At 34.2% G+C, this 21,206-nt stretch overlaps 1 protein-coding gene across 1 annotated transcript; it reads left to right on the forward strand.

Annotated features, from left to right (window-relative positions):
- The first annotated feature begins 15,059 nt into the window (after positions 1–15,059).
- Positions 15,060–19,035, forward strand: LOC124634620. Its single transcript, XM_047170272.1, has 2 exons — positions 15,060–15,331; positions 17,100–19,035. The coding sequence occupies exons 1-2, from the start codon at positions 15,140–15,142 to the stop codon at positions 17,238–17,240; spliced, it is 333 nt and encodes a 110-aa protein (XP_047026228.1). The 5' UTR covers positions 15,060–15,139; the 3' UTR covers positions 17,241–19,035.
- Positions 19,036–21,206: the final 2,171 nt, after the last annotated feature.

Consider the following 21,206-nt stretch of genomic DNA (forward strand, 5'->3'; position numbering starts at 1 on the left):
TTTCTGCTTTTTATTTTAGGGAGACCCGTTAATTTGGTAAGTCAGTTTTGCCGTAACATACGACCAACTATAAAGCTGTGTAGTGTCAATAAAGCACTACCAAGGGAAAAGCCGTTTTCAACAACTTATACTGCAACAAAAAACATCTTTATAACCTTCAAAATTCACGACAAAATAAACCAATTATTTATAAAGTCTGGAACACATCGGCTGTGCGGCGGGAGTGCGGTCACAAAACGTACGAGCGTACGGCAGACGCCCTTGCGTTACATTTCTCTTATGTATACCAAACCTATAGGTACGTACGTGCGAGTATATCCCTATGACCGCAATGTCGCCTGCAACGCTGAACGAGACTTTATTTATGCTCAAAATGTTTTACCAAACTAAAGCCGGGCCCAAAATGTTTGCGTTAGATAGAACAATAGAATTTTGTTAGCGTGAACAGAAAATATTAATCGGTCACTGGTTTGCGAAATTGTTTGGTATTGTTTTTCTATTTTTTGCTAGTCTATAAATCGATGGAAAAATAAAATACCAAAACCTTTTATCTAGACGATCAATTTGGTGATTAATGCTCAAACCTTCTCCTTGTGAGAGGAGGCCTGTGCCCAGCAGTGGGACGATAAAAAGGCTGTAACTGTAACAATTTGCTACACACATGTATGAAACACATAAAAATTTGACAAATAACTCACTTAACTCAGTTAAAAACTATTCCAGACAATGAAAGAATCTTACAAACTTGTTTCCACAAAAACGTAATTTATGATCGATTTTCTTTTTCTCGTAAGAAACCTTTTCGCTAAACCTAAAAATATAGCTAAAATTGATATGCTCAGTAAATTGAATCACAAATCATTATCATGACCACCATTCATTTTCGGACCTTCAATTATAATAAATCGCCAGTAGTTTCTCAGCCCGTATATTTTACTTCAGTGGCAGTTACAACGGCTGTCCCTATTGACCCGCTCATCCATCATCCTCCAAGTTGTTATCCCTTCTCAACGCAGCTAGTTCATTATGTTCTAAACCCTGGACATCAACACTGGGAGGCTGGCTATGTATTTATGACAGGTAAGGTAAATCGATTAGGTGGCTTGGATTGACGTATGGATCGTGTAATATGAGGTAGCTACTTTGGTAAGGGGTGTAACTAAACAATGTTAGAAAGTCATGATGAATATCATGATTAATAATTATAATCATTTCTTTGAAGGCTCTAACCATGGGTCCGATTAGAAAAATATTTCACTGTTAGATAGCTCATTTATCAATGACTATAGGCTCTAGCCTTCTTCTTACCCGGGTGCGCAGGGTAGTTACCACGGAACGTGGATAAAACAGCTGATATAGTATCTATTAGATACTATCTTCCACCTTACACTTACAATTACAGATGACATAGTTACAGTTCACGTATCCCCAAGTCAACCAAGGATGATTTCACAATGTAATTAGTATCCACATCAAGCGTATGTATGTCATGCATTGTTAATTTAAGGACAGCGCTCATGCATTAATTCCCACAGTGCGCTGAACTAAGATTAAACCATAACCATGGATGGTGGAACCGTACCTAATGATGAAGGGATCAGGATGAATTTACGTCTTTATTAGGATGATGATAAGTGAGGTTAGGAAAGGTCTGAGTTATGGTAGGTACTTGGGAAATATTATACGGATAGTAAGAAGAGAGCTCTCAAGAACTTTTGATATAGGTCTTTCATAACATATTTAAGAACCCCGAATTTTATGTTGAAAATAACGTACTATGGCGATTCTGGCAGTGAAGTCGATTTTGGCATCGTTTTAAACGATCAGCAATTGTTTTTGTTGTAGAACTAGATTCGTGAATTACTTGTCTTTTCTTTGGCTATTATAGACCCCCATTTATAAATTTCAACAAACACGAATTTAAAAGCTAACATAAATACGCGAATAAAAATTTCCGTAGCTACGTAAATCTTCGCGATATACTGTCATTTTAAAGCATAAGGGTAGTAACAAATGGCCCGTTTACAAGACAGTACGGAAATAATGCAAGTGGTAAAACGTACAAGCGAACTATGGTATGATTTAATGTGCAGTAACATTGCCGCTATCCACTTACATGGGTATGACACAGAAACCGCAAAGTGTGCAACGGTTTGTAGTCGTTTTACTTGCATAGCTGTTATTTATTGTTATGTTGTTATCGTTTTTTTACGGTATTTTGTATAATAGTCGCTGGAGTAAAGTGTGAACTACTGAATATGTGACATATTTCAAAAGTAAATAGGTAGGTATCACTAGTTAGCTAAAGCCTAAAGAAAAATGTAGTGGCTTAAAAATAATAAACGTGATGAACGGTCGATAGTAAATAATTTCTCAAAACTATTCTACATTTCTGTATCTGTATCAAAATGCGTGGGCACACGTGTATTTATGAATGTAAGTACATAAAATACTCAACCATTTCCCAATACATTCTCAACAAAGGTGAAAGCAAAAAAGAAGAGAAAACATTGATTCCAAAAACAGTCATGTACGAGTACCATACCCACTTTCCACAATCGAGCACACATAGAGTTTCCCGTCACGTCACCGGTTGCCGTTCTAATATTTCATAGGACGGCAAAAGGGCAAATTGTATCAACGGCGAGGCGCCTAGAGTGGTATGTGACAGTGGAACCAAATTGGAGGCGACAACATGCTTTTAGCGTCTCGTCTCAGCCTCAGACCTCTGCGGATAGTGGTACAATAGGATCACAGCTATGCTGTGGTTCAAGTTACAAGATATCATAGGAGGATAATGGTTTACTTGTAGTGGTAACGTTATTGATGTTTGTAGACGACGATATTTACTCTATTTAGGATTTTTTTGCTTGGCTTTGATAAACAGTTTAAGTTTTAGTACTATCACAGTTATTCATGCTACTGTGTAGGTCTTCTGGACCTACACATCAAAACCTGGACTGTATCAAAACCTGTAAAATTGTAATTTCAGACTGTAAAGCTAAAACAGGGAATGTATTCTATTAAGCCCACTTAAATTACACATGAAATAGGCATAATGCTCCTAAAGCTTATTTAAACCTGCCAGCAAAAATGTTTTAATGTGCACATAAAGTATCATACACTGACATAATTTTAACAAATGATGTAAGCAGCTAATTACATTCCATTTAGACCACACAACATACCGTCTCTTCGCGAGTAACTATTATAAGCATCTTGTTTACGAGGAGTTACTCCAAAACTTTAAGGAGTTATCTTTAATGCTCGTTGTGTCTAAATATACCCAGCTGCTATATAATTTGCGGTAAGTATATTTTCAATATGTAAACTCGCTTAGAAAATTTAAATAAAACCTAGGGTAGGTCTTCCATTTTTAGGTCTAGTATGGATACTTCAATCTCCTCTTCACATTTAGAAGTACATATATGAAAAACCTTATAAACTGCACTAATAAGTCTGGTTATCTAAACGTTCGTATAAAAAGCCTTCGTTTAGATTATTCCAAAGGATTACTTATTTTAATCACATCACATAAGAGAGTAAAAATGATTGTGGCGCCGGAGGAGCAGATAAAAATCCCCAAGCCTTAGAAACTTTATATTTTCCATCACCACTTAATCCAAGTCAATAATTTACAATAGCTCGGCAGATAATCGTATTCGAGAACGTTAAAGAGGTGTGATGTTTTCACAAAGATCGTTCTTCCTACACTATGTTGCAGAAATGGAGTGCCAGTAGTAAGGCACAGTTAAGCTAAGCAAATCTGTATGCAAATTAACCAAAGCCTGTATCACTAAAATTGTATACAAGCCCCATATACAGCTTATCTATTAAATACGATTGACTTGTAAAATTGACTGCTATTACTCCGATACGATAAATAGATACACGAATAAGGCTAGTTGTAATAAACTTAATAGATTCGTTGGTCTTAGTTCAGTAGCTCGATATGAATTATGAATATAGGTTTCTCAGTTAAGTTGGACGGTTTATGTAAAAGTAAACATTGTACATTTGCATTGCAAAAGTCTTGTTTATTGATTCTGACAAGTTGGTGTTGGTTTTGTTATAACGAGTTACCGAAAGGTGTTTGATTGCAATTTAGATTGTATCAATGCCTAGAAAATGTGACTAAGTTTTAGTTTCGCCTTCTTCTAATAAGTAAACTTATTATCGACCCTTCGAGAAATCTACGTTTATTTTTCTGAAAGTATAAGTTTATACATAACTGAGAAACTTATGCACCATTTGCTTAAAAGGATTGTAGTACACTCAAATTGTTGTGATAGCATTGAAGGTTATTTTTCTACAAAATTGTACCTAAATAGAGCAAGTTTTTATACATGCTAGCTTAGTATGGGTGTGGACATTTTCTTTTCTTAGCGTACTATTCAAAGGGTTAGAACTCAGACATGCACGCTGCACAATCTAGTTCAAAGCAGTCTGTTTTATAAAAACAGTTGTGTAGTCATTTCTAGAAAGTGACTCTAGTCGGTACAAAAGCATTATTCTTCACAAAGAACAAACATATCCATCCGGGACAAGACGTTACACTCTCGTTGCGGTGTGTTGTCCATGATTTCGTGGTTCTTAGGACATTGAATATTTTCGCTTAGAACTCAAGAACAACAAAGTCTTTGAAAAAATATGTATTTTTTAAATATTCTAGGTGCACTGTTAGAAATTGTGTGAAAATTGCGTATTGGTCATCTCTATAAATAAGCGGAATGTTAGCTTAGATTTAAAAGTTATTTATTTAATTACCGCTGACCAACCCCAATATATACTAGCTTGTTACCGCCCCAAAGCATACATTTAAGTATCTTCACTCAATTACGATATTTTCCTACAACCCCTCACCAGAATCCATTGATAACAAATTGAAATACAACAGAAAATGCACTTGAATATTCATTCTTTCCTTCATTACCAATTGATTTAAAACCAGCCTTAATTTCCGTGCATAATTCAGATGGCACTTAGCGTCAGCAGAATAGCGAGAAAGGAAAATAATCACAATTATTTATGATCTTACTCTTAATTAAGATTATAATATTTATGCACAATGGTATTAAAGTCCGCGTGACAGGGATCATTAATCTTTGCGGGTAGTTTTATTTTAATTAACTTAGGTATTTTCATCATTGATGTTACGCCTACCCGCGCCCTGATTTCTAAACTCATCAAGCCTTGATTACGTTTGAAAAAATCTGCCTAATGAAGGATAATGTCGGCATAAATCTAGAAGCTTTAGAGTTTACATGCCCATGTAACATGGCCTGAATAAAGGCCTCGAAATTATATTTATTTATTTATGTAACATGAAAGACTTACAGCCAAAATAACTGGGAACAACACAAGATTAGTTAACAAGGAGCCAATGTCGAGTCTTCACTTATTGGAGAAACATTATTGTTTTATTATTAAATTACTAGTTGGTGAACTAACTAAGGAAACCTTATTTTACTTTCCTTTGATGCGGTATGCATATTATTTTGACATTTAATCCACATACCCAAATACAGTTTTGCGTGTACATTTTTAACCACTTTCCCCAAAAAGAAAGAGGTTCTCAGTCCGAAAGAATACCTATAAACAAAATTTTGTTTAAACTAACCGAACATTACTTCACCATAAAACCTTAAGCACCATGTAAACGCTACTCCAAACTTACATATCATAATGAAGTGCATAACTTAATAACCGTTATGGGTTGCATGCCGTGACAATGGCGTCAGATAGCGCCGGGTATCGCGCTCGCCATAAATTGTGGGCGACTAACATGCATCGAGGCGGCTCACCATGGAGATTGACACTCGATTAAATGGCGGTATGCTGAACTGTTCAACCTAATATTGGGTGTGATACCATAGGTAGGTACTGTGAGTGTGAAATGTAGGATGTAGGTACATACATAAATTATTATTGTGCTCTAAGTGTAAAACATATAAATGAGTTTTAAAAAAAGTTAAGTTAAATATAAAATAAATAGTAATTCTGTATTGCAAAGATTTTTCAGCTTGATGCGGCCAGCTTGCATATAGCGCTTAACACTGACACTATCATATGAAAACTTCATCACAGCTATATAAAAGCGAGTAACTGACCCTAACCACTGACAGAAGAAAAGATGAAGTAAACCATGTTGATGAATGATGACGATAAGTGATGAGCATCCAAAAAACCTCTTACAAAATATGAGTATGGAAAAAATGATTTCCAACAAAATGCCTAAAGCATGGAATCCCTACTTTTACACGTCGTCGGAAGAAAGTCGCTGGCTCTCATAACGCTTTCAGCTGACGTCATGAAAGAGCATTCTTGAAATTTCATCTTGCAAAAATGTCTTCTTCTTAACATAAAACACAATATGTAAGGAAATTCGGTGACACGCGAAATGAGATTCATCGTTTAATATTAAAGGGAATCGTGACTTATCCATGGGGCAATTTGTATGCTCGATTTCATTAAAAAGAAAGTCTTTGTGGTACCAAAAGATCAGGCGATTGACGTTAATTTATGCTTAAGAACTTTTTAAGTCAGTAATTACATATGTTGTATTATAAAAGATAAAGCGCATTGCGAGTTAGACTATCTGTAGGCTTAAAATGGATACTAGCGACAATTGCCTTATTTTATTTACCTTACCTACATAAATAAATGAGTAAAGTGTTCGAAAATACTCAAATAATAATACCTACTCATGACCAGAATAAAATAATTATGTAGGCAGCTAAAAGTAACAACAAATAATATAGCTACATCATACCCCCATGAGTGCATTTCGTTCAAATATTGGAATAAGCAAAAGCGCCAACAAACGGACACTACCATTTGTCATCGTATTGACACGAGTTACCCAGCAATTAACGTGAATGACCCCGTCTGTATGTATCCGCCGATCAATCCATTATAAGACCATCCTATTTACTAGTTCGATATTCGTTACAAGTTCCTTTTAATGGAGATATAAGTTTTAAGAGCCATCAAAGTAAATTACAATATGTGTGTACCTACGTTATTCATCAAAACTTCAAAAAAAGGTTAACCTTTCTGAATCGTTATTTGTAAAAACTTTTTATAGTACATTTGTAATACAAACAATTACTAGAAGTTAATGTCAAATAGTGATAATAATGTTCACAAAAAAGGTTTTTTTAAAACATACTAGATGTCAATTAAATAAATTGACATCTAGTATGTTTGCTAAATTAATAATTTACTTTTACCAACTCTGCCGAAGTAGTATTGACAGCAGCAAGTTGACTGCGGCCATACCCTAAATTAGTGAGGTTATTATGTTATTTGGGGAAAATGATAGTCTGAGCCTAAACTCAGATACTCACGTTAATAAATCTAAGGGCACACAGAAGTACCAGTCATGTTAAACTCAGTAGTCCTTAACAAGCCTCATGAGGCTTGGTTCGTCAGGGCTAGTAATCAACGAAACCCAAAACTACGAAACGGGAAGTAGGTAGTAACCAATTCATTTGTTTTAGATATTTCTCGAAAACAAATGAATGACAACTTTACTACGTTCGAAACTATTCTTAGCATACATGGGAAGTGTCACGCATTACTACACACTATACCAATATCTGAAGCAAAACCAACTCATTAATGTAATAATCATTAAAGTCAATTCATTAATAATGTTTCGATAACCTTAATGGTATTGTTCACTTTGGTGTTTAGGGTAGTAGTAAACAATAACATCCCCTATTAATAGCAGTCAAAATGTTGACGCTTTATTGTATAGCTTTCAGATACCTCGTAGTTTCAGGCTTGCGTGTCGAGAATGAGAAAATAGCCTGTTAATATATGTATGTACACGTAGTGATTCATGTAGAAAACCTACATGTCGTTTATTTAGACTTCTTAACAAAAAAAAAAAAAAAAAAACAAAACAAAAGAACCTCATTTTTATGTTTTCTTTTCCATCTACAAAAAAAACTCAGACACGCAATATTAGTGTTAAGTTTATGCTAATGTGTATTTGTGAAATAAAAAAAAGATACGCAATCAGAATTTAAATACTGCTCCAGAAATTAAACTAATACTAACCTAACTCAACATCTACAAAACAACCGTCATTACCTAAGCCGAATATATTAATCAAGTTCCCAAAACAACAGCATATAAACAATATTATGCAGCACAATCAGAACGCACTCGGTCCCTCCATCATCGAATCAATAGTCGGAACTAATGCCGCCCCTCAACTGCGGCCAACAGGCAATTAGTGCTAGCCCGCCACCCGCACGGATATCCGTGTGACAAGGATTATGGAGGAAATGGAGAATGCATTAATTGAGTTGACGGTTTTTCTTCTCTCGTTTGTGGTGCCTTAAAAAAACATTAAATAAGTCATTTAATTATGTGATCTATTTTAAGTAGCGTAGCGTCATTGTACTCCTTTAAAATTGTATCTTAAGGAATGACACATAAACCTTACTTAGGTACCTACAGGTATCTCTATTCTCTTATAATTTTAAGATGTATCCACTTTCACAGAAAAATAAGAGAAAAATATAATGAAGGTGGTTAGGTACATATGCGTTTAGCAGTCAACTTCTTATCCTATTTAAATTTATCGAATCTAGTTTAACTGCATGAATGCCGCTAATTGGAGAATAATAGAAAATCTATTGTGTCTTCGTGGATCCAGGATTAAGACATATTCACATCGGCAGGAGGATACAATCTGCATCCAAATACTCCATTTCCTACGCACTCAATGGTGCCTATCGATTTGCACGCGGCAATTATCCTTGCGTTATGTCTGGCTATACTCGGCTTCGATTCGCAGACCAAGGATCGATTACCGGTGTCGGTTAGTGATTGAGATAAGCTTATGTGTGTTTAAGTAACGAAAAGGACAAAAATTCATAATTTTAGTAGTGATATGAATGGGGTGTTTAAAATGTCAGCGTCTACGTCCATCTAGTCACGTATGGATTCAATATTAATTAGATAGGCGCATAAGTATCATGCGCAGTCAGTCAATGAAATCAGTCATAATTAGAAAAAAACACAAATTTTGTTACATAAATAACTATTTATAAAATAAGAAATATGTTGAAGTTTGAACAAAAAATTTGTTGAAGTATGTATAACAACATACATTACATTAGACTGTTTGGCTCTTTAGCCAATTGGATAAAATATATACTTAAACTTTTCCAAATAAAATGTAAAACTAGCCCCCCAACTAACAAAGCGAACTAGTAAAAGCATATGAGCATCCTAAACTTTGCATACTCGATGAACTTGACGGCTTATATTCAAAGTTTGTTGAACAACTTTCGAGACATGCTGCCAATGTTATCTTTTGTCTCGAACACTTGAACAACTACTAGATCTAAACCTGCATTTGTTTTCTCCAAATATCCTCGACTTACTCTTTTGGAAACGCTAAGATTAAGCGTTGAATGCGTTCCAACACATTTACTTATCCTACCAGCATCGAAGTCTTGGATTTAAAGCGTTTTTTTCTTCGCTGTCGCTTTATTTACTGCGGTCGTTCCAAAGTATATAAACATGATCTACGAGCTGTAGTTCTGATAATAATGGCCTTGTTTATAGAGACTTCTAGCACCTTCCACTCAAGATATCCTCTTAAGGAAAAATACTCTCAGGATTTACAAACGAATATTAGGTATTAAGTATTAAAAAAATATATACTTAGGTCTTTTTACACGTTCCAATGCGCCATTCCTTCAACTTCAAGTCTAAGGCTAACGATAAAATGGTAGTGAAAGGGCAATGGAACGTGAAATGAAATGGAGATTTTCTCGTTCCGTCCTAAGATGGGAGGTTCCCGGCTGTATCGGATTTTCGTCTCGAAGTCAATTCCAGAGTAGGTAATTCCATTTCGTCAGGATTAAAAAGGGTCTCGCTGCATAAATTGATCGAATTATTCTAATTTTTGATGGAACGTTCAAGAGTTTTTATGTTATAAATAAAATTGCTACGTTGGTATCTTTTGTGACGATAAAAAGGGGTCTTTTGATTTTTCTATTTAGGCCTACCTAAGCTTATTTTGCTTTGCTGGGAAACAGCTTCGATTCTGGACCGTTTATTACCCACTAAATATAGCGGATCCAGGCATGGACTCAGACAACAGTTAATAAAAAAAAACTTTCAAATATTTCACAAAGAAATACTCCTTTTCCTGTTCCAATCAAGATTGATGTCTTCCACACATGTCTTCAAATATATTATGTTCGGCGCATGGTAATACAATTTAAAGTTTTGGAGCCCACATGAGCCTTCGTCTGGTTGCCATGGCAACGCCCTCGCTCACGGATTGCTCGCCTAAATTCCCAGTAAACGCACGACGTGTGTGGATAAAGGAAGCAATTTTCCGAGAAGGTGAATATCATTAGCTGATTCTATCGTATTCCTGTTTGTAGATTCCATTAGCTATACAAACGGAATCGAAAGCTTTATCATAATTCCGACTTTGAATGATGGTTTCGATCTTTTTAATCAATCATTTTTTTATGCTTCAATATTCTTCCATATTGCGGAGGAAATCCTACATCTCTTGATCCAGGCAAGAATCATTGTATGTGAAAGTTTTCCCCAACATTAGACGCTGGTCCTAGACGTAAATACCGGACCACTTCCGTTTTATAAACCAAAAAATAAAAATAAAAACTTAAATATGTAATTATTGTCGAATAACAGAAATATGAACCGCCTGCCTGCATAAAAGTTCTGTGTGTAAAACTGAAATAATCTTCCATCGACACTACGTAAGCATTCGAGCACTCTTAATTGTATGAAAGGCATAATAATCCTTTTAATTTTCACGAATGAATGAAAACGTTCATTTGTTTTGGACTGTATCTGAATGAATTAAATTAAAACTTCAGCTGAATGGAATTAATTAGTTCTTTCATTTATGATTCCAGTGAGATTTTTATTTTAAAGCAAGGAAAGTATAAAATATTAAATAATATAATTTTAAAAAGTGGTACCTATTGTTATATTAGCTCATCATTCTCCTTCGCGACTTTCCTTCCTTTTTTTTAACTGAAATATTGAGGTATTATATGACGTAAAATAAACTTATTTATACATATATACAACTAAAAACAATTATAAAATGGCTTTCCTTTCTAGATCGTGAAAAGTAACCATCAGTTCTGAGAAGTAGTAAAACAAAAGAGATGAACAAAAATAATATTTACCTCCATACAAAATCCTCAATACTCCCACTACCTTAAAAAGTATTAGTTACGTAAACCAAACCAAAAGCCACAGTATATTTAAAAAAAGAGATTCAAATCTTCGGGATTGTCGGAATATATCAGGGCGCAATGAAAAAAGAATCGTTCAGCCACTAGTCGCGTCGGCATTCGTTTATTCACCCCCTTTATTTACAGTTGGGATTTTCTGATTTTAACCGGGATTTTCCCCACACTATCTGTATCGTTCGTTCGCGGTAGTTGTTTTGTTGGCCGTACACTGTTGCTTTATAGAAAACTGTGTTAGTGTTGTTTGATTTGGTTTGTGATATTTTATTTTTTTATGCTGTATGTGTCTTGATTTTTAGAGTACTAAATCAATAATATCTAACTTGTCATATTTTAAACATCTTTTAGAGGCTATTTTGTGTTTGATATCTGAACATAGCTAATAACTTTTAATAGGTAAAATAGCAAAACATTACTGCGCATGCTAGAGTCATTAAAATGTAAAGGTATTTGAGAATAATATGTACATCTACTAAAATATGACAGATTTCTAAAAGTAGTATTCTGAAAGTACACTAAATAATCATATAGGTAGTAACTTTATTCTATTTCTGGGATGAAACGTTCTTGAAAACCACCCAATACGAACAAAATCGACCACATCTTACAAGCAAAGAACAACCCAGCACCTAGACCATCTAGACACAATATAAATACAACGTATACGAATAACAATAAACATAAATATCGTAGTAATACATAAAATAAATACCACAGACGATTCTCAGAAGCTATATCGATAGAATCAGTTATGAGGGTGGAAATCCTTGGAAAACCCTCGCTTATGGAACAGCCAGCATCGCTTTAGACAACGGGTAATAGTTTCTACATGAATATGTAATAAACAACCTACTGATTCTAGGTTTTGTGAAGGTTAGTTTGAAAAGGTTGGGTTTCATTTTTGTTTATTACACTGGTCAACAAATTATTATTATTTTTTTTGTGCAAAGGTGAAATATACAATTTCTTGTAGAATATTTGATACGTAATCGAAGTCCAGAACATAAAATTGCACTAGCACGTAGGGATTTAGAGATATATCCCTCCTAAAGTACCAAAAACGCGTTTTTTTAATGAAATTTGATGTAATTTTTTGGGGACAGCAGAATTTTCTAGTAATTTCTAACTAAAGCATTATGTAGTACTACTTTCCCCGCATTAACCCCATTTTAATTTATATTTTTGCAAGTTTTCTTTCTCAATAGTTTTCTAGATATAAAATGGTATATATTGATATACCATTTTATATCTAAAGTGGAGTTTTTTCATACTAACAGGCCAAATAAAATATAGGGAAGATCGAACTATCGCAGCTGTATACATTTCATTTCACGAAAATTTAAACTCTTAGCGTTCGAAATAAAAATTAATTTCAATCGGGAAGAGTAGTACTATATAATGCTATAGATAGAAACTAAAAAACAATTTTGCTGTCCTTCAAAATCAAAATCGTCAAATATCGTTAAAAAACGCGTTTTTGGTACTTTAGGAGGGGTATATCTCTAAATCCCTACGTGCTAGTGCAACTTTATGTTCTGGACTTCGATTACGTATCAAATAATCTATAAGAAATGATATATTTCACCCTTGCACCGAAAATGCTGTTGACAGTGTTATTTATGTTTCTATTTATAATACAAAGTATATGAAGTAGCATAAAGTATGAAAGTTGAGTAGTTTTTTTGTGTATTTTATTCGATAAAAAATGTTCATTTGTTTTGCGGATATTTTGTAGCGTCGTTCTTAGCTGAAATGTAAAACTACGTGTTTGAATGTTCACGAGTTATAATTTGGGCAGTACTTAGAACATAATTTCTCACTGGTTATTAACCATATTTTACTTAAGTTAAAATAAACAAGTAAACAAACAAAACATTTCTATTTATTGATCAAAATCTACACGTATCCCTACAATACGCTGGATACCAGTTTTTCTAACAAAGAATTTCTTTTATCTGCTCCATTACATTTACAAACATCCATCCAAATATTTACTTTGATATGGGAATTGAACTTACGATGGATCACGTAGTATATGTATATTTACGAAGGCGCCGCCCGTTGTTCAATTTAAGCTAACTCCAAGAACATAATATGTATTGCCCCAAATATATTTCAAAAAAATATTTTATCTTACAAAATGGATTGAATTAATCTTTCAAAGAAAACGATCTTAATAGTCTGAGAATGTGTATATTTTTAGGCTTATGTTATTAGAAGTCTTTTATACTTACTGCAGATTTCTTTTCGTTTTAGTAATTTCTAGTCAGGGGTTAATTTACGCAAAACACGCCCGTCAATCTCAAAACAAATTATACCATCAACTAAAATTATTTCGTGGAACGCCCACTCATACACCTCACGTCAAAACTGAGCCAAACAAGTTATTTCGATTAACACAATGCCCCATAAAATTGTGAATAAATTTGATTTATGAAAACAACTGCGTACCTTTACATTTTCACCAGAATTACTCGCCCACGTGCAAGGGCGGACAGATGAGCAATTAATCTAAATTAGAGCAATTATTTAACCCTTACCGGTTATTATTCAAAATGAACCTTGCATCAATTGTAGCCGGTGCCTTCGCTCGCTTTACCGAACGGGAAACAGTTTATTATTCACAATTTGTTTGCGATCGCTTTTCTGTAAAAAAGTTGGTTAATCAGGTTATTTTCAGGTAGGGTTTAATTCAATTTTATTAACTTTGATTAACTTTCTATTTTGTTTTCAGTATGAAATAATGAACAACGACGAAGGCACTGCCTAAAATAATACAAATACTACTTATGCGTAGTTCGGTGAAAAATCCTTTGTAATTTTTTTGTGATATTTTTACATAAACTGCTATGAGCACTTCATGATTTGACGAATTTACTGAGTCAGTGAATTCCTTTCTCCATCTTTCCTGGTAGGTTGACGTCACAAACCTCAGTGCGAGCAGTTTTTCCATAAAAGGTTTTAATATCATTCCATAAACACGTAATTTAAATGTGAAAATGGTGAGTCGTATCCATTCCACAGCTTAATGATATAAACATTGAGGCGAAATAGTAATTATACTACCACAATCAGACGTTTTTAATCGGTCCCAGCTTGACGCGTTAAATTGCAATTATAAATCCAAGGCGAAACTTTTCGAAAGCTATTTAAACTTTACTATAAGAGGGTATATAATAAAAATTGCATCCTTCGTGTCAAAACGGAAAGTTTTTCAAATTTTCTTGTCAAAGTTCCGAGTGACGACAAGATTGATCGTCTTGTCGACACGGAAGAAAAATAGCCACGCCGTGTTTTCATGGAAAATAAATCAGGATCTGGTTTTGTTCATTAATTTTTTGTGAACTTTTCATGTTACGAAAATGATGTATAAGGAGGTATTGTTAAGAACACTCAAAGATGACGCCCTTTAGTTATTAAATTTTTGGGGTTTTTTCGTCAAAACGACGAACGCCCAAAATATTTATTACAAATCATTTTCATGAATATGGTCAACAGCCAAATAATTCCTAACGCTTTTAACAAACGCTGAAAATAAATAAATAATTAATCATCGTAAATATTAACATACCAAACGGCGAGAACAATATGCACTATTGTGTCTAAATCAAAACTACTGACTGGATAAACAAACTTTTAAATGACCTAGAGGAATGGTCACTTTAACAGTTGATCAGTCAAACATCATTTGGGAACAGGTTCACTCATTTAAACGCTGTGCTCGTATTTTAGCAAAAGAGTGTAAATTAGGAGCGGAGTGAAGTTGTTATTGTGTGGTCGCTCGTTTATCGACCGGCAGAGGTTATCTCATTCGTCGCCGCACAGTCGCATAAGCTATACTCACTTGTGCAACTATGTGAAATAAATTCGAAATGCGTTTTGTTCTCTCGCTATTAATATTGTCGTGTTTGTTGTGCGTGTTTGTGTTGTGTTCAGACATGATTATCGGCGATACTGTACACAGGAAGATGGTGTTCCACCAGAGGGTTAAAGATTTTGCGATACCCTTCAAAAAGAGAATACAGACTTTAACGTATACTGACCCAGAAAAGCGGACGATAAAGGTAAGAACTTAGTTACTTGTTGTTATATCAAAAATGAAAATATTAAGTGTTTTATTAAATTGAATAAAAATAAATTGGCAATGAGCAATAGTTACACAATAATTTTGATAATTTCATATCTGTCTACAATTCATGAAAAAGTAAAAGTAATATAATTGAAATACATTAGAATTAGAATCAACATGACTTTTAATTTGAATAAATAAATAAACAATTTTTAACCCTGACAAGTCAAATAATTAAATTAATACCCCAAATATTTATTAAATTTACTTACGAATACTTTTGATGTTCTAGAATATTTCACATTTCTCATTAATGGCGTCAAAATTGTACCTTGACCGGCCGACGTCAATTCGACTCGCTTTACAATTTTACCTTATTTAATTTTAAAGAACAATGTTTACACTACGTAAGCATTCCACACAAAAACTACCGTGAATCATGATAATAAATTACTGACATAACCAAACGTGTTGTAATAAAATCAATTTAGCTTTTATACATTTTTGTGCAGAACATTCTTTCGTAATATCTTCCTTGATCGCATCTTTAGGTCAAGGTTGCTTAAGATAATGTTAGTTAGTTAAAATTTTATGTTGATTAATTCGATTTTATGGTTTTGCATTTTAAATAGTAGGCCGTTCAATTAATTCTGCATAACCAAGTAGATATAATCTTAGAGGACAGAGCATTTTCCTGCAAGCAAATGAAATCATTCACAAAATACACCATGAATAAGGTACCTAGAATAAACCTAATGATTTTCTAAGAATAGAATATCTAAACACAAACAAAAGGAGTCATAATTAATTTTGTAAATATTAAAATTGTTATCACAAGAAACCGGGTATAATGCGCTAGTTCATAAACAAATGACTATCAAAACAAAAAAACAATTACCTATCGCTAGGAAAGAAAACAAATATTTTTGTAAACAGCGCTTTGTTTACAATAATTTTAGTTACCGCTGTGCCATTTTAGGTTCTTTGAGTACTTCGTTGATAAAATGTGGTTATAAAATTCCATTTTCATATTTTTGAAAGACAAAATTAGAAGAAGGTAGCTATGGCTTGCGGTTGAGTGATGAAGTCAGCAATATAAAAAGTATTAATGCGAACCATTGTTCTGAGGCGCAAATAAAATAACAACGTAATTAATGTTGCTAAGAAACAAGAAAACATTGTTCTTGATAATGTATGAATATAGTAAAATGTTCGTGACTTCTCGTTTCGTAAATACTGGGTGATTGATGAAGTGACGAATCCTCGGAACTACTAGATCGATTTGGAAGGTTCTTTCTGTATACGATTCTGTATACTGTATTCTTCCTTTCTGTATTTTAACCTACAGACAGACATGTGTTGCTGGGGAGTTTGTTGCGCCACTTCTTCTTCTCAGCAAAAACACATAGGAAGTGGCGAAGGGTGGGCGTTTTGGGGGCTGTCTTATGTAATTTTTTTTTCTGACGTTCGAAAAGTGCTGTTTTGCAGCCAAGTTTGAATAAATGAGTTTTGATTTTGATTTTGATTTCGATAGCTCTTTATCGAGGGAGGTTACTTTTTATTCGGGTAAACTGTAGGATTCATTATTGTCTACTATATATTATATTTATTAATCATTCTCACTGACTATAATGCCTAAATATCATAAAAAAAACTTTAACTATGTCTACCACTTATTTCGTGTCATCATCCTCCTGCCTTTATCCCTTTTTTATTTTATTTTGTGTAAATTATAATGATTCCTCTCTTCTTATTTTTTGCAGGGAGTAGCAGCCATAGACAATGACTTCTCCCATGCCAGTGCCAACATCACCGATGGTGGCGTAGGATATTCTTACGTCACAGTCAGAATGAAAAGCCAGAGACATCATCCTCTGAACTTTGAATTGGAAATATACGTCTAGTGTGATAAAATGGTGGAAGTGAACAAGGTAAAGAGATTGCAAGACAGCTCTAAGACTTGGTGCAAAAAGTGGGACTTCTGATGAAGAAAATTTGTCGTGTGAGGATCGGAAAATGAGCAAATGTGGTCCTTCTAGTTATTGATTTTTAAGTTAATGCTAATTTAGAATGAATTATCGATATATTTTTGTTATCCTGAGTATTCTAGTACACTACAAATAATAATGGCTGAATGTACCAAAAACGCAACTTCTTATAACCTTACTTTCTTCAAAGATTTCAAATAAAGTTTTCGTTCGTTTGCTCTTCTATGATTTGATTTAAAGAAACCAAAGTTAATGCTAATTTCTCGTAGTAACAACCTTTGTCCCTTTGTATGCAGTAGGCACCTAGGGTAGGGGGAACCCCTGTACTAGGATGACTAAGCGGTAAGTAACCGTCTCGCCTAATGTCACTATTAGTACCAAACTGACATTATCCTCAAATAGTAGGTTAACATCATCATTAGCCGTTTCAATACTCCATGAGTCATAGAAAGCGTTATAAATAGATTTAAACTTAAAACATTTAAGTAATGTTTAAGTCTTTGAGAAATCTCTTTTCTAATGGGCTGCGTGCCAAAGTGACACATTGATTTGGTACCCATATCTGGATGTAAGGAAACTAATTGTCGACGAAAACAATAGCACGTTTCCTTATGTGTTTAGTATTGATGTCAGACACCTGACATGATATAGTGCGTCTATGCTACATACATACTACTGTTAAACTATTCTAATATAACAAAGAGGCAAAATTTTTTGTTCGTTTGTACCCCAAAAGGCGCCAAAACTACTGGACCAATACGAAAAAAATGTTTCACTGTTGGAAAGTTACACTCTTCCCGCGTAACGAGGCTTATATTTGTATACCTTTACGGAATTAAAGGATAGAATATGTAGCTGTCGCTATGGGATGCGGGTGAAAACGCAGGAAAATGGCTAGTTTTATTAATAAAATTTATAACATCGGTATGTCTTCGTCGACAACGTTCGTAACAATGCGTCGAGCGTGATTTGCAATCGAAACTAGAAACCCAACAATACCTGTTTGAATAGCTATTAACTCATTAGTAATTAGAGTACTTTTGAGGATGTTTGTCGTTTATGTTTACTGTACAAATGCTCTACTCTAAGATACATAACATAATGATGCGTAAGTAGTCACGTTTGCACTAGTTAAGGCATGATTGTATTTCAAATATAACTTCCTACATTTAGTCTACCTATTTGAGAGAATGTTTAAGTTGAGATGACAAACACACATACTCGTTTTTTTTTTGTAAAGTAAAAATGTTAATTTTTATATTCTTGTTTGTTATTTTTATGGCAGTTTTTTGTCAAAGGTAAGGAAAACATTAAATGTATATAAACAGCAATAAAATGTATGAAGTTAGGCACCCTTAGCGGTTTGTATATTCACTGTAAAGTTAAGAATTAGGTTATGGGCTTGACGCTCAAATATTACAATGACAATTTAAATGTTACTTCAGTTTTAAGAACTTTAAAAAAATTATAGGTAACTTTTATAATTTGGTTTTGAAGATTTTGTAATATCATAAATAATTATAAAGATTATTGCTTTCGAAAATGTATTCAAAGATATGATCAATGAGTATTTGTTAAGAGTTTAATGAATATTAATAGTTCCTTGGCTTATGTATATTATGTAAAACGATCTGTATAAATAATTAATTATATTACAGAAGATGTATAAATAGGAGCACTATAATGTATAATTAAATGCAAGTCAATGAGATGTTAAGTTGTTTTATTGCAAAATTTCTTTTATTTTTGCCGGTATGTGAATATTTTATAACTAAGCTGCTTTTGAGTGGTCTTAGTAGGTCATATTATAATTATGCAAATATCTTGACCTTGAACTCTGCAAAACGAATAGATTCAAACAAAGTCAAACTAGCCTAAAAGTACAAAAAAGGCTGTATACCTATATGATGATGATGTCCTCCTAGCCGATTATCGGCTACGGCGGCTGTTCTCATGTAAGGAGATTAGCCAACTACGCAGGACATATTATAGTGCACGAGCATTTGCGCAGACACAGGTGCACTCACTATTCCTTAACTCTCATAGCCCGATGGGACGGTAATCCGACACGACCGGAGAGAGATCAGGCGCAGGACCGACATTTACGTGCTCTCCGATGCACGGGTGTATCAATCACCAGCTTCCAGGCTCCGGGCTGCTTTGTGAAAGTCTTCTAAAACCCACAAGGCGATTTCGGCCCGACTCGGGAATCGAACCCGAGACCTCGTGCTTAGCAGCCGCACTTGCGACACCTAGACCAAAAGCAACAACTTATAAATAGTATTTTAGAATATGAATTACGAAGTATTCCAAAATTATTTTTATAACACTTTTTTGTACACATTGGGCAAACACAATTTTTCTAAGGAAAACTTAAGAATATGTAATTTACAAAATCCATCATTTCTTCCACATCTTCATAGAAACTTTTAAACCCATCATGTAGACTCAGTGACAAATAGCTGGCCCATTGCCAGCACGTTATTAAATAACCAATTTCCCGCCACCGAGTCTTTCAATATGCAAAGGATGACATGCACCTCGTCTGAACAGATTACGGACATTATTTATAGTGATCGATTTTTGGGCTGCCTTTATTCCATGGGTTCTTTTTTATTTTTCCAAGAAAAAGTGAAAGCAGGTTTCATTTCTAGGCAAAATAATAACTTAATCATTAAACTCAAAAATCGAATTGAATTGTTGAACTCAAAAATCTTTTAATATTACCTACCAGCCTTTATTATTATCGGCACGAATTTTGAGCTCTGACCTACATCTGCGCAGAAGAAATTTATTGGGTCCCTTTTGTGGTATGAAGTGAGGCGCGGGGGCGGGTTAAAGCGGTGATTGGCCCGCAGTGCATCGCGTCATAGCCGTCACTCGGGATTGGTTCTTTGCTAATAATCACTTCTGCGCAGATGTAGGTCCGAGCTCAAGATTCGTGTCGATAACTATATAAGTTATTTAACTACGTTCATTGAAATCTAGGAATTATATTCCCTTTAAAAGAATATAATAATATTGTCTACATTTTAACCCGAAAACAACGATAATTATGTAACTTAAAATAAATAACAATTTATAAACACAACCATATCGATATATGTGCACCTTAAATAGACGCATAGAATACATTCACAAAAATACCAGTAGAACTTAATTGGTACCTCCACAATCAACGTACTCCGCATAAATATACCTCGTGACATCAAATGGAGAGTAATATAGAATTTACATCACGTCCTTTTCGTTCAAATTTTCGTTGATGTTAATTTCACGCCCGTCAATCAGGGAATACATTGTCGTATATTGGAAACCAGTGGTTTATTATTATCTGAATTATATTGTATTATATTCAGCCGCTCTTGTTAAAGTTAATTTTAACCAAGGTTGGTTCTGTTCGGATTGATAAATACGAGTAAGGAACGTTTAGAGGGTGAGTGGGTATGCCATTTTATGGTATCATGATACTATGTCGGTTTCTTAGATTTTTTTTGAATGAATTACAGTCATCAACTCAAATAAATATTTAATTGACATGAAGCCTGTGCAAGCACGTTCATTTAGAAAAAGTATAACTTCAGTAAGACTTGAATATAAATTGGTGAAATATTTACGAGACGTAAACCAATCAGCTAGAATGGTAATTGATTACAGAACTAGTCTCTAGTGTCCCTAATATCCAGACCGAACCGAGAACTAAATAAACAGTTATCAAGATAAAGGTTAGGTATATCCAAAAGTATCAATAAAAACCTCTTTGATGACGAAAAACGTGTGGCAAATACATAAAGGTACTTAAAGAGAAACAGCTTGGATGGTCGCCTCGGTTTTCGTGAGCATCGCTCGCCTCGTCTATAAATCAGGGGAATCCCCTGCTCA

The sequence above is a fragment of the Helicoverpa zea genome, chromosome 11, assembly GCF_022581195.2.
Source record: "Helicoverpa zea isolate HzStark_Cry1AcR chromosome 11, ilHelZeax1.1, whole genome shotgun sequence".
Lineage (NCBI taxonomy): Eukaryota > Metazoa > Arthropoda > Insecta > Lepidoptera > Noctuidae > Helicoverpa > Helicoverpa zea.

What these genes read in the sequence shown, in the direction of transcription:
- LOC124634620 (XM_047170272.1), top strand. Translation starts at nt 15,140, where the DNA reads ATGCGTTTTGTTCTCTCGCTATTAATATTGTCGTGTTTGTTGTGCGTG. An exon ending in CAGAAAAGCGGACGATAAAG is followed by an intron (nt 15,332 to 17,099) that starts GTAAGAACTTAG and finishes TATTTTTTGCAG; the next exon opens with GGAGTAGCAGCCATAGACAA.